The sequence below is a fragment of the Manacus candei genome, unplaced genomic scaffold (genome assembly GCF_025592945.1).
Source record: "Manacus candei isolate 608988 ecotype Guabito, Panama unplaced genomic scaffold, ASM2559294v1 h1tg000017l, whole genome shotgun sequence".
Classification (NCBI taxonomy): Eukaryota; Metazoa; Chordata; class Aves; order Passeriformes; family Pipridae; genus Manacus; species Manacus candei.
This window is the reverse complement of record NW_026138065.1, coordinates 1,969,312-1,985,464: the sequence shown is the minus strand read 5'-3', so window position 1 is coordinate 1,985,464 and position 16,153 is coordinate 1,969,312. Positions and strand designations below refer to the sequence as shown.

The 16,153-nt window shown below is 35.2% G+C and overlaps 1 protein-coding gene across 3 annotated transcripts in view; it reads left to right on the top strand.

Annotated features, from left to right (window-relative positions):
• The window catches only part of SIPA1L2 (signal induced proliferation associated 1 like 2), a 131,212-nt gene that overhangs the window by 43,153 nt on the left and 71,906 nt on the right, over window positions 1–16,153 (top strand). For all 3 annotated transcript variants that reach the window (XM_051783461.1, XM_051783460.1, XM_051783459.1), the window contains exon 3: window positions 10,428–12,134. In XM_051783461.1, the coding sequence (XP_051639421.1) occupies window positions 10,670–12,134 (1,465 nt within the window). In that variant the 5' untranslated portion in view covers window positions 10,428–10,669. The remainder of the gene's footprint in view (window positions 1–10,427; window positions 12,135–16,153) is intronic.

The window sequence follows — 16,153 nt, the reverse complement described above, 5'->3', positions numbered from 1 at the left end:
AAAGCTAGTAATTCCAATTTTTTCCATAAAATGTGCTTCTGTACCACCTTCTTAGTATGTAGTTAGAGATCTCTTCCATGCTAGAATGTTTTGAGTTTCGAATGTTCCGTCTGTTGTCATAGGCAGTGTATTTAGGTTTTTTCATTGTTGTGAACTTTTGTGATGGGAGAAGTTATTCAGATACTTCTCCTTTTACTTTAACAATAAAGCAGACTTAAGGCATTTTTTTTCCTTTAGAAATGAATTAATTTGGTCTTCTAAGACTGTATTTATCCACTTTGTGGTTCCCTCTTTGCCCAGAGGTTGCAAAGTGTTAGAAAAAGCGATGTTAGCTGCAGCAGCTCACTTTCTATAGAGTGTGTAGGTGAATGTCTACAGTTACCTTTAATAGTCACAGACTGTAAGGCCTCTCTGTAGAAATTCTCCAGAGCATCACCCAGACAGTGTTTTTCTGAAACAGTATTTTTTCCCAAAGGAAGCTGGAACAATTAACTTTATGTAAGCCTTTCTAATAGATAGACTCCAATAGAAATTGGAGTCCTGTGGTAGACAAACTTGAATATCATCATAGTGTTATTACAGGAAAACTCCCAAAGACAATGCACATATCTTTGATATTGGGTGGGAAATACAATAATAAGTATGAACAAAAGGTATGTTTAGCAAAGTCTCTCAAATCTTATTTTAATGGTTGCAGTTTTCTCTCAAATTTCTATGTACAACAGGAACTGGGATAAAATAGTGTGTGTAACAAAATATTGTAATCTTGTATGCACTGAGTATTAATGTCATATCTAGATGTTCCCTGGTACTCCAAGTTTTATGCTGTTGATGGATCTTTGAGAGGTTGTCTGAAAAACATATTCTTGTACATATGGTTATAATGCAAAAATCTGATTATTTTGAGCCAGTGAGGTCTGCTGCAAGTAAATATATGGAGACCTGTTGAATGACATACCCATTTCTCATGAACATGAGCAGAATGAATGTTCAACCTTTTATCAGTTATTATTTAGAGTCCTTACATTTTATACCACTGAAACCACTCTGGAATGCCTGTTTCCACTGGGTAATCAGTCTTGTGATAATTTGTCAAAACAGAAGATTTTTGGAATGAAATAGGGAGTTTGTTTCTCAAACTCAAGCTGTTGTGTACCCGTGACCAAAATCCACGCCCCCGCCTTTGGCTGTCTCTTCCAATGATGGATGTATTGGGTGTGTCTTTTGCTTTAGGGAGGCTCTTTCTTTCTACTTCAAAAAATTTGATGCCCTTAAAAGCATTGGAGTATTTCTTATGGGAGTAGCATCAGTATTGTTCTAGTACTAAGTGGTTTGCTATTTGGAAGAATTTGGTGATCTCTGGAGATGATGTCCAATGTATGGGTTTGTAAGCTCATATCATAGAATCCGAGTAAGTGCTTAGGACAATGCAAATAGTCTGACATCACCAATGTGAACATGGCAGGCTTAATCTGTCCTCCTCCCTGAGGCAGCATTTTTACTATCAAACGCAGTTATAATAGAAGCATATGAAAGAACTTTCTTGTTCTGGCTAAAAATGGCTTTGTATATTTCAAAGGCTCTCTTGAATACTGTGTCAGCGTCTGAAACCTACTGTGTGGAATAGGCAGCCTCAGCTGTTTAATAGATGTATTGTTTTATCTTTTCACTGAGTGGATGAAAAAGCTTAATTTTGGGCCTCACCGTACTAGACTTATGAAAAGTGGAATTGCCTCATGAATTTTTGTGACATATTGACTCAGAAAAGTCAAAGCTTGCAACTTGTTCTCTCTTCCTGAACAATATCTTCTCTTGCAGTACTTGACTCCTTATTCAACTTCAGTGCAGCTTCTGAACCTGCTTCCAAATTTCTACCTTGGAGTGTGAAATCACAATCAAAATCTTAGCACATCTCTACTTTCCTTTCAACTTTTAATTAAAAGCCATTTCTTCAGATAGCCAGGGAGGTGCCAACTCCAGTATTCCTATTATTTTTTTTCAGAATAATCAAAAGCAATTGTATGCACTATGTTGAAACTTATGCACATATCCCAAAAACGTTTGAGATAATTTCTCTAGAAAATACAGAGCTACTGCATTCAGTTAGAAATTTATCTAAACATGTTTTTCAGTTAGAAATCTCCCTCTATTCATGAAGCTTTAAATTTTTGAAGATTGGCAAGTAAGAAAATGATGTTACTTAATTATTTCTAATTTTTGATCACATGATTCCATCTGTAGCAATTTGTTATATGTTGTAAGGACAAAAATTCTTACAGTGTGACTTTTTTCTTTAAATGAAATTGACATTTTGTAGTATTACGTGGGTCGTTCGTTGTGATTTTTTCCCCCTGGTTTTCCCTAGACCTGCTCTTGGGCAGAGTGCTTTTCAATTGCAATTTCAATAACCATTTGTGTGCTGAGCTAGAATTTTAACAGAAAAGATAGTTTCTGATGCCACTAATTCTGGGAAAAGGTAGAATATGTTATTTTCTTAGTTTTAAAATAATACAATACTCTTTTAAATCACTGAGTTGCTTTATGTGTCTGCCAGTATTTTATAAGAACTACATGACAGACTTAGCGTTTTTAGTATTTGTATATGTATATTAAGAACATGAAGATAAAAAATTTGACTTGAAGCACATGTAATATGTTCCTTTCTCAATATACAATATGAATATTCCCCTTTCTGTGTAGACTTCTGTTAGTTGGTTTACAGATGCTGTATTTCTCTTTCAGTGTTATCCCAATTCAAATACACTTGGTTGTCCTTTTCCTTGTCTTTGAATGATTTGAATGTGGTGCACAGGTCCAATCTTTATCTTTCTAAGCTTTGCCTCTGACAGTGACTTGATACACTTTTTGTTTACCAACTGGATTATCATAGTATTTAGCATCCTGTACAGCGGGGTCCTTGTATGAGGATACTGTTCCAACAGGACAAAGGAATAGTCCCGGACTTGTCTATTATGCAATTTAAATGAGAATACATGCATTCAATCAGGGAGGGGCAATTCAAGAATCAGCAGACTTTTGACAATTTCTGAGCCTGTAGACAGTACTGTTTCTACTGAGGTTTCAGAGGTTGTCCAGCTTGCTTGAGAAGACCACTAAAAATTGCTTTTTTGTTGTTTTTGAGTGGAACTTGCTTCAGTGCAATGTTTCTGTATTATAACTGTAAATGAATCATCTTTACCCTTTCAGAATAATTCATGCTTTGTCTAATCTGAACTTCCTTACTGAATAGGTTCTACTGGCTGAGGAAAAGTACATACCATGCAAACAGATTTTTGCTCCATTCTTTTTAGGATCTTGATCTACATTGAATATATAAAGTACTATAAAAAATTTATTTGTGTTTATCTGCTGACTGATATTTCATACTGATATGTGTGAATCTTGTTTATGACATATCTGCGTCATTATGGGTTGAAGACTCTTCAGTCTCAAAGATGAAACTAGAATTAAAATTCTGCATTATCAGTATTTTACGGATAAATCTATTTATGAGGAGACTGTAATTAATATGAAGTGTTGGGGCACAGACATAAGTACATATAAATTCTTTAAGGTGTGGAAATATCTTAGAATCATCCGGTCTGACATACTATGTAAAATATGTTCTGGATGTCTTTTTAGTCTCCATGTAGAGAACAGATTACTTAATACTCAGTAAATTGGGTTCTTTTTTGTTATTCTTGCCCATTGACACCTAGATTCTTGAACAGAAGGAATGAAAGGAGAAAAAGTTTAGATTCTGTTGTTTGTTTGTTTTTTTAATTTTCACTGATACCAGAACTTGACTGACAGGTATATAATTTCTATTTGCAATTATTGGAGGCTTTCAAAAAATGACATCTGTTAATAATGATAATCTATGAGGAATTTGGTGTCTTCTCCCTGTGTGCTCCCTCCCCTTGGGATAGTAAGCGGTCAGAGCTTTTATTCAACCTTTCTCTGAAAAGATTCTTTGGTCTAAGACTTCAATGTAAAAATTTTTCCTTTTTACTTCATTAATTGCATTATGTTGTAGGCGTTACTGTATTTTAAGTTTCATCATTTCAGTTAAAAATAACTGAACTGAACTGGAAGAATGCAAATGAAAGATTCGCAGTGTGTGTGTCAGTGGTAGTTTTGCTATTGATTTCACTTTACTACTTTACATGGTTTGACCTGAATAAGATATAACTTCTGTTCCAGTTTCATAGTTAAACTCTGCATAGGCTGCATAATTGTGCTGTTTATAATAGACCTGTAAGAATAGGAGGATATCCAGTTTGTTCTGGAAATCAAATTAGCCTTAATGCATCTTGGTGTCAAAAGTTGTGCTAATGGAACAATAGAATATTGGTATAAATATTCTAAGAAAATTAAGTGCTAAAACAATCACAAATTTATCAAACTTATTTTTCAGTAACAGAAGGTTATTTCTAACAGAAAGTTTAAAATCAATGACAGTAAGGTTAGAGTCAATAATAGCTCTGTATAAAACACTGATATTCACTGAGAGATAACCTAGGTTGCTTGATGAAAAACTTAGTGTCTTTTAATTAAACAAAGCATGAATCGAGATACAATATGTAGGACCAAATATTCAGGAAAAGTAATAGAAGATAGGTTAAAGAGAAGCTGCTGGAACTTTGTGATATTTTTTGGTATTCTTTGGTATAATGAGATACACTTTCTTGGCGTATCTTTTGTGATTCTTTTTCACTGAATGGATGTAGGATATTTTAAAAAACCCAAACCAACTCATAGTATTGAGTATTGTTTTTAGCAGTTGAAAGGTATCATATATATTTTCTCTGGAAAAGCCAAGACAGGTGGGGGATCTTGACCGTAAGTTAAAGAAGTCTAGCATTTTTAAGGGGTCTGTTTAATGTTCTATCTTACACAATTATTCCTGCAGATGGTCATGAGATTTTTCTCAACCTGTTAATGAACGAGACAGTTATGATTGGTGGTATCTCTTAAAAATAAAACACTTTTCATTGAACAGCACTAAACAGATGTGGAATTCAAAGTTCTGTTGCATCTGTCTCAATATTTATGTGCATAAATATTTTCTTTGTTGGAGAAGGAAACTATGTTCTAAGAACAGAGCATGTTATTTCTTTTTTACCCTAAATCTTGCCCCAGTCCAAAACTAGTGCAATTCCACTTTTTTATAAGAAATGTGATGGTCATACCACTGAGAATCCTGTGGGCTGTTGTCATTCTTAGCTATGGCTTCTTCCCCCCCACTCCCCATGATTGTACGTGGATACATTTCTTTAACTATGCTGTTTCAACAAAGGATTCTTTTCAGTTTTTACTCTGATATTACTCTCACGAGCAGAGACTGTAAATGTAAAGAAATACAGCATAGCTAAGGAAATGTACCACAAATATTCACTACACAGGAGCTCATCTGTAATTCCATTTGTCAAATGAGGGTCTTCCCATCCTTCTGCCTTTTGTCTATGTCTGCATATTATTCAAGTACGTGAAATATGCATATGAGAATTAACTATTTATAATATAGTAGGTATAGCTTTAGTTGTAAATTTGATGTATAATAATTCGAAACATTTTTTCATGAGCTGTGCTCATAATTTGTTCATTGTATTATTTCCAATCCATTTTCCACAGCTGCAATCTGAATAAGTGCCTCAATTATAGTTAGTGTTATTCTTTAATATTCACTGAGCCTCATGGAAAACTTTGAAAGAAATATTCTATTTAAAGACAATTATGCTTAAATATCATGGTTTTCTAAATACATTTGCATGAAAAAATCCTGCCAAAAACATGAAGAACTCATTTTTCTCTTTCATACTACTATCTGCAGTAATAATTATCCCATGTGACATCATAATCAACTGTCATATGATATCACAGTTTAGTGTGACCAGAATTTTCTGACTTGAACACACAAGTAAGTAGCATTGCTTGAAAACCAGACATAGCTGTCACTTTGCTTCTGAAAATTGGATAGTTCTTATTTAGGAATCATTAAGAAATAATAGTTATATTAAAAATATGTAAATCTAAAAACATTTGCTAATGTAGTATGTTTTTATAAATTTGCATTAAAAAACCATTTTTTGCATTATTTTGTAATTTTTTGTAGTTTTTCAAAAATTACTTTTTTCTGGTGGCAATCTTAGTTTTAGGAAATAATACCTTGTGACAGATTTGTTAAGTGAGTTATCTAGTCCAGAACTTGTAAAAATACAGGCAGCTTAGAAACCATGTTCATTTCTCTTTTGCACACTTATTTTTCATTGCACTTTCAAGTATGCGCCGGAAGGCAAAATTTTCTTGCAGACTTTAGATTCTCATGAAGTAGCCATTGTGCAACTGCTACTCTGCTACTATACTGCCCAAATACATAATGCTAGGATGTGTTTCTTTGACAAGTGGAAACTCACCGGAGTGAGCCTGCAGAAAATGGTGTGTAGAATCCATTGAATGCAAATTAAATGTCTCATCTTCAGCTTTTGGCATATTATTCCAGCCTATACTCCTACTTTATCAAATTGCACTTCCCATTTTTTAAGATTAGTAGAGCTTGAGAGTCATGGTTTATGGAATTGTCATCTTGATAAATAGTAGAGATTAATGCTTTCATCCAAATTATGCATTCTTTTTAGGATGATAACATTACATAATAATAGGGGCAGATTTCCAAAGTCTTGATCAACAAAATGATCACAGAAAGACTTCTTAAATAATTCATTTCCATCTATCAAGGCTGACATGAGGCAACGTTACCAAACAGCCTCCTTTTGACAGGATAGTCCAATAGTACAGTTCTTATTCATTGCTCTGCTACTGGCACAGGAACATTTGTGGGCAAGTATCCAGGTCCCCAGGAAACTTGGAATCATTCCATGTTAAAGAACTGTAACTGTAGCTAACAAACCAGCTGCTGTATTGAGCTCAGAAGGAAGGCTTTGTAGCTGTGTGGAAGGAACTTAAGTTATTTGCATAACATCCAGCAGTCTTAGTGGGAAGGATTGGCAGGAGCACAACAGCAGGGTAGGCATCCAGCTTTTCTTTTTTGACCTTATCTGTCGCTGATTCCATTCTTCAATGCTGGGATGAGATGAAAAGAGAAGGAAGTGAAGAGCTTGACCAAGAGAGCAGTACAGGTCTGAAGAGAAGGATACTCATGATCATATTGGCAGCATTCTTTGAGAAAGTAATAGTTTATTGCGTTCAGCAAACAAAATTTGTTTTATAATAAATAGTATCAACATCTGTAGGGCAATATTTGTGAACTGGTAAATTCTTACTATGGAGAGAGAAAAATCTTAACAGCAAATACAGGAGAATATAGTGCTATCCATAAGCATAAGTCAGCTGTCAGACAGAACATGCTGTTGTACCGAGTTAACAGAATGTACCGAAATGGTCAGTCATATTAAAAACAGGAGTTATTCAATTAGGCCAACTCTAGATTAAGAAAAAGAAATAACAGTATATCTTAAATATGCTGCATCACTTCTTCAAGCATTAGTTTTTCCAATAAAATATTAATCTACAGTTCCAAACAGGCATTCATTTGGTCTTCTGTCACCCCAGCTTTAAACTGTAAAGAAAACAAATTCTCTCTTTAAATACTGTCTTTTGCAATGTACCTTTTTTTTTTAAATACTCAGGCCATACTTCCTCTAGTAGTTAAGCTGCCACCACCAAAGAAAAAGGAGTCTTGCTTTCCTGTGGCCATCAGGCTCTCTCCTTGCCTTCCACAAATGCAACTGTTTGTGAGGCCAAACAGTGAATCATGTTGTGGATTTGAATGCAAAATAAATGGGGTGGTAGTCTCACTCTTCCCTTCTGCCTTCCACCACCTCATCCCCAATTAAATTTCAACCTGCATTATGTTCCTGGTTCAATTCACTACTTTTGCACAAATGCTTATCACAGAAAAAGGGTTAAGAGAAGAAAAGAATGGAATTTTTGCAGGATAGCCTTTTCTTACCTTATATGTATTTTTTTATTCTGTAAGAGATTATTTTTTATTTAAAAATGCTTAAACTAATGACTTCCATGAATAGTTTTTCTGTAGGAAAGGACAGGAAGACTATAAGACATATTTCACTGTAATTTCAAAGAAAATTAAATCAACCTTCAATAAGAAGTTAAATTTCTTTCCCAGTATGTGAAATTGAACTTTGTGTGTTCTCACTCTTTTATATACTTGCAGAAACAGAAAAGATGATTCTGGAATAGTTTAATTTTCCTTCAGAGTTTCTATTTAGCAAAGGTTTCTCACACTTCTATGATTGTATAAAGAACAATCTAAGAGATGATTAAAAAGCTGTCAGCTGTTCATGTTAATGTGTATCACACAGAAATTACTTGTATATCACCTTTGTAATATTTCTTGTGCTCCAAAAATGTTAAGCATATTGACGTATCTGAGAGAAGTCTTACAAAACAAGTCTTTGGGTTATTTGGGGAAGAACAACTGGACATGATTGAGCAATGTGCACTTGCAGCCCAGAAAGCCAGTTGTATCCTGGGTGCATCAAAAACAGGGTGACCGGCAGGTTGATGGAGGGGATTCTGCCCCTCTACTCTCTACTCTGATGAGACCCCACCTGGAGTGCTACATCCAGCTCTGGGGCCCCAACACGGGAAGGACAAGACCTGTTGGAGCAAGTCCTGAGGAAGGCCATGAAGATGATCAGAGGGGTGGAACACCTCCTGTGAGGAAAGGCTGAGAGAGCTGGGGTTGTTCAGCTTGGAGAAGAGAAGGCTCCAGGGAAACCTAATTGTGGCCTCCCTACAAGAGAGCCAAGAGGGACTTCATACAGGACATGTAGTGACTAGATGAGGGTTAACAATTTTAAACTCAAAGAGGGTAGATTTAGAGCACCATCCCATGCCCGGTTGGTTGGAACTAGATGATCTTTAAGATCCCCTTCCAACCCGAACTGTTCTATGATTCTATGACCAACATTTTTCTTTTTGTATTTGCATATTAAAAAATCCTATATGCCACTTTTCAAATAGTGTTTCTCTGAACGTGTAGGTTGTTTAAACAATCTTTTGGACTCCCGTAAGGAACCCAAAACATTATTTTAATTGTCTTCATTGACCATCAGGGAATTCGTATGTAATGAAAGTAAGCTGTAATGCTGTATTGTTATTGTCACCAATTTCTACTACCAGTCACATACAAACCATATCAGCATGATACTACTGTAAGTCTAAAATGTTTATTAACCCATTACTGTAGAAGACTGCTAAAGGTTTCTGTACCAAACACGACTTTGTGTTGACTTCTGACAAGCAGAAGAAGATAAACTGTCACATTTTAATTTATTATTATCCCTTTGCCCATCATCCACCTTCTATTTCAGGCTAATTTGTCTTTTTCTTAATCTCTGATAAATGTATATTAGCTTTATTTGCAGCATCTTAAAAGACCATTTAGTTGGCATTTTTGTTCGAGGAACAAAATCTGTAAAAGAAGTACATAACATTCTGTCTTGATTCTTATTTTAGTCTGCTTTTATGCAACAGATTAAAGGATGGGCTCTGTCTGCAAATGAATCTTCACAGCATGAGTCATGGACATTCTTAAGACCATTAAAGCCATTGAAGAATATTTTTATATCCTAACAGTTCCGATTTTGTTATCAAAATGTGACTTGTCAATAGAGCTACTGTCTTTTCTTATTTGTGGAAGAAAACAGACCCGTTCTTTAGCACAATAGCCAGAGGAGTACAATATAACAGAAACAACTGTAACTGTTTTACACAACTAAATAATAGTTTGCACTTCAAAGAAAGGAATGTGAGTAAATCTCCCTTTGGGAAGAGAGAGGGGGAAAGAAATGAAGTACATTAACTCACTGATTTCATCATAGTGGAGAAATTACTTCTCTTTGAAATGTTATTTTCAATGGGACAAAACACATTTCTCTGTCTAAGGTCCTATCTGCTTTATATGTTTTACTTATATTTTGTACCAGTCTTGCCCCAACACTCCTGTGTGTATTAACCATTTTCAAGAAAACTTGGATAAAAGTGTCTTAAATGTAATGTAAACAAACCCCAATGATTAGACAAAGAATAGGTTTCTAAGTTGCTGTTAGTATTGCAGGAATGCAGAGAGAATTGTCTGTGGCTGTTCTGCTTGGCAAAACATGCTGTGTTATTCAGTGTGCGTGTACTGGTGTGTCCATGAGAGATGCAGGTTCAAACTGCCCACATCCTGTGGAATCCCACGGAAAACTGTGATTATTGCATTTGTTAGGTTTTAAGGAATCAGAGGATAGAAAAAGATACAAAACACTTCTCATTAGTTTCATCCAGTTTTATGGGCTGTTATGTATATACAAGTAACATTGGAGCTTACTGTTATTGACTGTAAACATTTTAATACATTTTCTTTTTTCTTTTCTTTTTTTTTTTTTTATGAACAGATATAAGAAATTTACCTGGATTAATACTGAACTGAATGCATCTGAACTGAAGGAAATATTTTGAGATTGCTCTCCTGACAGAAGTTGTGCAAAAATGGTACACTGAGGTTCTTGCCGGCACTTCTGGAAAGACTGGAACTGTATTTTTATATTGTAGTTTATTGGCCCATAAAAGACAATGTAATAACAAATGTAACAGTAAATTTATGCAATAGTAGTGGTTCCCCTCCCACTGACTGGACATGAGTGATCAAAGGTCTTTGCAAGAAGATAAGCACAAAGTAAGCAGAACTTCCTCAAAGTTCAGGGAGTCTTCAAGAAGCATGCAATCTGATGATTATTTCGCTAGAAAACTTAAAGCCTTGAATGGTAGCATGGGTCCTCCTGTGTCTTCAAATGCATCTAGCAAAGCTGAAAATAATCAAGCAAATGGTACACCAGCTGTGCCTAAAATGGGTGTTCGAGCAAGGGTATCTGAATGGCCTCCTAAAAAGGATTGCTCTAAGGAATTGAGTAAAGCTGCTTGGGAAAACAGACCTCCAACTGGTTACGAAGGTGTTGGCTCAGTACTTCCAAATGGACAAAATGACCAAAGTGATGGACAGCAAGAAGAGCTGGAATTGGAATTTACGGAGGGAAAATATTCAATTGGAGATCTTTTTGTTCATTCCCCTCAAAGGGGACTTCATCCCATAAGGCAAAGAAGCAACAGTGATGTGACAATAAGTGATATTGATGCTGAAGATGTTTTAGACCAAAATGCTGTCAACCCAAATACTGGAGCAGCTCTTCATAGGGAATATGGCAGTACTTCTTCAATTGATAGACAAGGCTTGTCTGGAGAAAATTTTTTTGCAATGCTAAGAGGATATCGAGTGGAAAATTTTGAACATAAAACCCTTGCTCCTTTTGGATTTTCTGAGTTTTTCCACTGTGATCCTACTGTTTCTCCGAGTCTACATGCTGCTGCGCAGATCTCCAGGGGAGAATTTGTCAGGATTTCTGGGTTGGATTATATGGATAGTGCCCTGCTTATTGGTCGAGACAGGGAGAAGTCTTTCAAGAGGAGACTAAAATCAGAAGGGGTAGAAACATCTCTGTTTAGAAAATTGCGAACAGTTAAAAGTGAGCATGAAACTTTCAAGTTTTCATCAGACCTGGATGATAGACTTGACAGAAATGTTCGTTCTTGGAACTGTCAGAAATGTTTTGCACATTATGATGTTCAGAGCGTTTTGTTTAACATAAATGAAGCAATGGCTACCAGAGTAAATGTAGGAAAAAGGAAAAATATAACCACTGGGGCTTCAGCTGCATCACAGACTCAGATGCCAGCAGGCCAGACAGGAAACTGTGAATCTCCTTTGGGAAGCAAAGAGGACCTCAATTCAAAAGAGAATTTAGATGCTGATGAGGGTGACGGGAAAAGCAATGATTTAGTATTGAGTTGCCCTTACTTCAGGAATGAAACTGGTGGGGAAGGAGACAGACGGATTGCACTTTCTAGGGCAAATTCAGCATCTTTTTCTTCAGGTGAAAGTTGTTCTTTTGAGTCCTCTCTAAGTTCCCATTGCACAAATGCTGGTGTCTCAGTATTGGAAGTACCAAGAGAAAACCAGTCAATTCACAGAGAGAAAGTGAAGCGTTACATCATAGAACACATTGATCTTGGAGCATATTATTACCGCAAGTTCTTCTATGGAAAAGGTAAATTTTTTTAATGCAACTGTTCTGACATAGCAATGCACTAGATTTAAGTTGTTTAGTAAAGATTATTTTTTGGTTTTTTTTTTTCTCTATAGAGAGAGACTTAAGTATTCCAGAGGATCCTGAAACTCTTTACTAGAATTAAACCTGTGTTCTTGCCCTTTTATAGAGATATTGGACAACCAGTGGGTTATATGTAAAATTGGGCAATACTTATGTGAGTTCATTTAGTGATTTAAGGAGAGGTTAAAATAGCATGTAAACTAACTTCTCCAAACCAAACTGTCTTGATCAGCAGGAGGAAAAAATGACAGTTTTATCTGGTAAATGCATTGGAAATACTGATACCCAGAATGAAAATCACTGTTTCCTAGAAGGTGCTTCCAAAGAAGAAGGTTTTATTATTGAGACTTTTGACTCTCTTCTAGATTCTACTGTCTTCAAGTGTCTTTTGGGACCTTTTATACTGTATGCATGCATACTCATTAAACAGAGAGCTTCTGATGCTGTTTAGTTTTTCAGCTTAAAGAAGGATGTTTTATGCCTTTCTACAAGCTTTATACCCTTTTGTTTTAGGATGTGTTCACACTGCAAAAATGCCAGGATACTCTTCTCAGCAGAGTAATTATCTTGGCTTGAATCATTATTCAGATAAACTGTTTCCACTTTATGATGGACTTTTACAGTCTGTGTTCAGTACTGCATTTTGAATTGTGTATGAAATCTCTGGCTTTGTGGGGAGAACCCCAAAATACCTACCTCTGTCCTCTCTGAATCATGAATTACAGCTAGATCTTTTTTGCTGTTATTAAAAGAAAAGAAAAGGTCTACTGCTGTTTTTAAAAGACTGTTACAGCCCGAGTCTTCTTGAAATCATACTTCCTCTGCTTTCTAACTATATTTGGACATCAGGAAATAAGCACTGTACTGTACTCCTTCCTTCTGTAACCCTTTACAAGACACTCAAAAGAGGATCCAGTACAGTATTTTTCACAATATGATAGACACTGAGAACTTAGTAACTGTAAAAACACTGTTTTTAAAAGGCAAAAAAGAAAAGAATCTGAATCACTCATGAAAGAGGAAGAAAAAGACCCACAGCTAAGAAAGGAATGGGTAGTAATTTCAGAGGATCAAAAAACCTTTCAAGCTAGGTAGGTTGTAAAGTATAAGAAAAGTGTTGAGGGAGGGAGAGTGCAAGAGAATGAAGGGAAACTTATAACAGAAGGGTAGCATATTTTTTGAGGGGCAGAGAGAAGAAAGGATTGGCATAGACAGAAATGAAAGGAAGATTGTCAGTGGATAGAGGTGGTGGCAGGATGAGGGGGGAACGGGGGAAGACAATGAAAGAGGACTTATTTGTGAAGTGCTTTTATCTTGGATGAGTTACAAGTGCTGAAGTGAGATAGATTTTTTTTTTGTGAAGAAAAATCTTGTCATAGAAATTAAAAAAAGGAAATGCAAAGAGTACTCAAAACCACTTTAAATAATATAATATAAACAAACCTAATGACCCTTCTGGAAAATTGATGTGAGTGTAATTAGTTTTAATTAATTTCTGTTCTGAAATAGTATCAGAGTTTTATCCCACATAGTATAATACTGGGAAACTTGAATTGTTACTAATTATTCTCTAGGTAGAGTTCTTCAAAAGTTAATAAGATGTGATGTATTTAATATCCAGTAATAAATTGTTACCCTCTCACTTTTACAATGATATATAAGCTATGCCCTGTTGTGCATTATCTTTCTATAGAGCTATAACAGAAACTACACAAGAGAAACCTGTATCAGATGGCTCTTATGAGACAGATAGTCAGGACAAACATGCTGATGAAACTAAAACCATAATTTTGAATATCTATTATCTTAAGGGATCTCCAGATTACTTCCAACTGAACACAGTTCTCACCTAAGTAAAGTTTATTGTTTTTAGAGGAAATAAACCAGGCATTTTGCGTTGGGCACCCAGATGTCTTGCTGCTGTCCTGACCATCCATATAAGAAAAAGTGACATTTATATGCATACTGGGTCTACTTGATACTCTTCCATGACAGTGAGCTTTCCTAGCTGATTGTTCATTGAATTGTAGATTTAATAGCACAGTTGAATTTAGCAAAATAATTGTGGAAAGATGAAAAAAAAAATAGCAATCAATAGTCACTTGTACATAATGCACCAATTTTCTTTGCCTTTAAGAAAATATATATGAAAAAGAAATAACTTTCTGAATATTTGATTTTAGTTCACAGTTTTATAATTGGCACTTGTCAGCGTACAAGTTTTATTTCTGTTTTAAGATGCATGGAAGAAACACCCGGGCATGTGTAGCACTAATTATTCCATTCCCTTTCAAGAAGTACGAGATTCAAAATTCAGTGTTTTCTGAAATGAGCTGTGGTTTTATACTGCATATTTATAAGCTTTGTAACTATTGTTAAAATCAAATCCGACATGACTGATGTAAAATATGTTATGTTTATTGAAGATATCTTCTCAGTTTTCAGTTAAGATTTGCAAAAGCTAGAATATATTATTTTATCTTATGGTTTTGATTGTCATTGATTTGTCCTTTTCCCTTGTGCAATTATCCTCATAATACCTCGAGACTTGATTTTTATTACTGTGCTTTTTATTTGAGGGAGGCTTGCAACCATTTTCTAATGTTACTGTGTCTGCTGATATGAAGCTGAAAAAGTGTCCTAGAAGAAATGTAAGGGCTTAGCAACTGGTATTAATTCAGCTTTGTACAAGGAAGACTTTTGTATTAGAACAAAAATGACAAGTATTCCTTAAAATGAAAAAGGAAAAAATGACAAATATTTTAATATCTCTCTTTAAACAGCTAGAAAACAGCTCTTATTTTCTTCTTTTATCCCCAGCTGATACTTTTAAATCTACAAAAATACATTTAAATGAGCTTTAATGAGTTTGTACTTTATGAAATTTAAAAAACCCGGTGCATTGAATTAAAAATGTTTTCCCCAAATCCCATAATATCAGTTGCCATGCTATTCTTTGGTTTACTTCAGCTTCTTTACTTCCCATTCCTGAAACTGTCTTGTCTGTTTTATTTTTAATGCACATAAATAGTGTCCTTGGTTTTGTGTCTTTCATATTGTACAAGAAATTAGCAGGTATCTACCAAGCTTGCATTTTTCGGCTCAGTAATACTCCAGCCAAGGAACCTAGTAACTTTGTAATATCCTTTTCTAGATTTACATCAGAATAGAAGGCTATAGGAATCCTAACTGAGAAGTTTACCTTTTGTCAAAGCCTGAATTATGCAACTGTGGGGAGATTTTATGTCCTTGGGAGTGTTTGACCTCTGAATTTATCTCTCTGTCTCTCCTTCTCTCTGTCTTGTCTGTAAAATCCAGTTCCATTTGATAAATTTTCCCATTAAGGCTCAAACTTTTAATTTAAAAATCCTGAGAAATCCATGACGTATTTATTCATGCAGGTAGAATGCTCCAACTGGGGAAGGAATGTAGCTGGTGAGCATAAGCAAATAATTTAATGTCCATGCCACTTTGATTCCAGGTGTTCCTTCCAAAAAAAAGGATGCTAATTGTAATGTGCTGCTGCTCATTTTCCTTCTACTGGGAGATAGATTGTAGCCACCAACATACTTTATAGATAGATTTTTGAAGAGCTACTGGAAACCTAATTTAAACTTCGTTTGAGAAGTAAGACTGTCATTTATGTAGAGATGACTTCATCTTTTTTTATTCATTCTGAGAGTATAGATAACTCCTTAGTGAAAGACATTCTGCAAAAGTCTTCTTTACATGTTTCTATAAATACATTGTAAAAAACCCCAAAAGTATCAAACTAGCTCAACAATGCTAGCAAAATGTTTTTTAATCCAGATAATCTTTAAGGAGAAATTAGTCTATTACTTCATCACTATTTGAAATATGGGATTATAGCGTAAATTGGATTGGAAGTTGTTTCTGGAGGTCATCCAGTCTAATTCTCTGTTTAAATCTCCCTTTGAACGTGGGTTCTGAATACG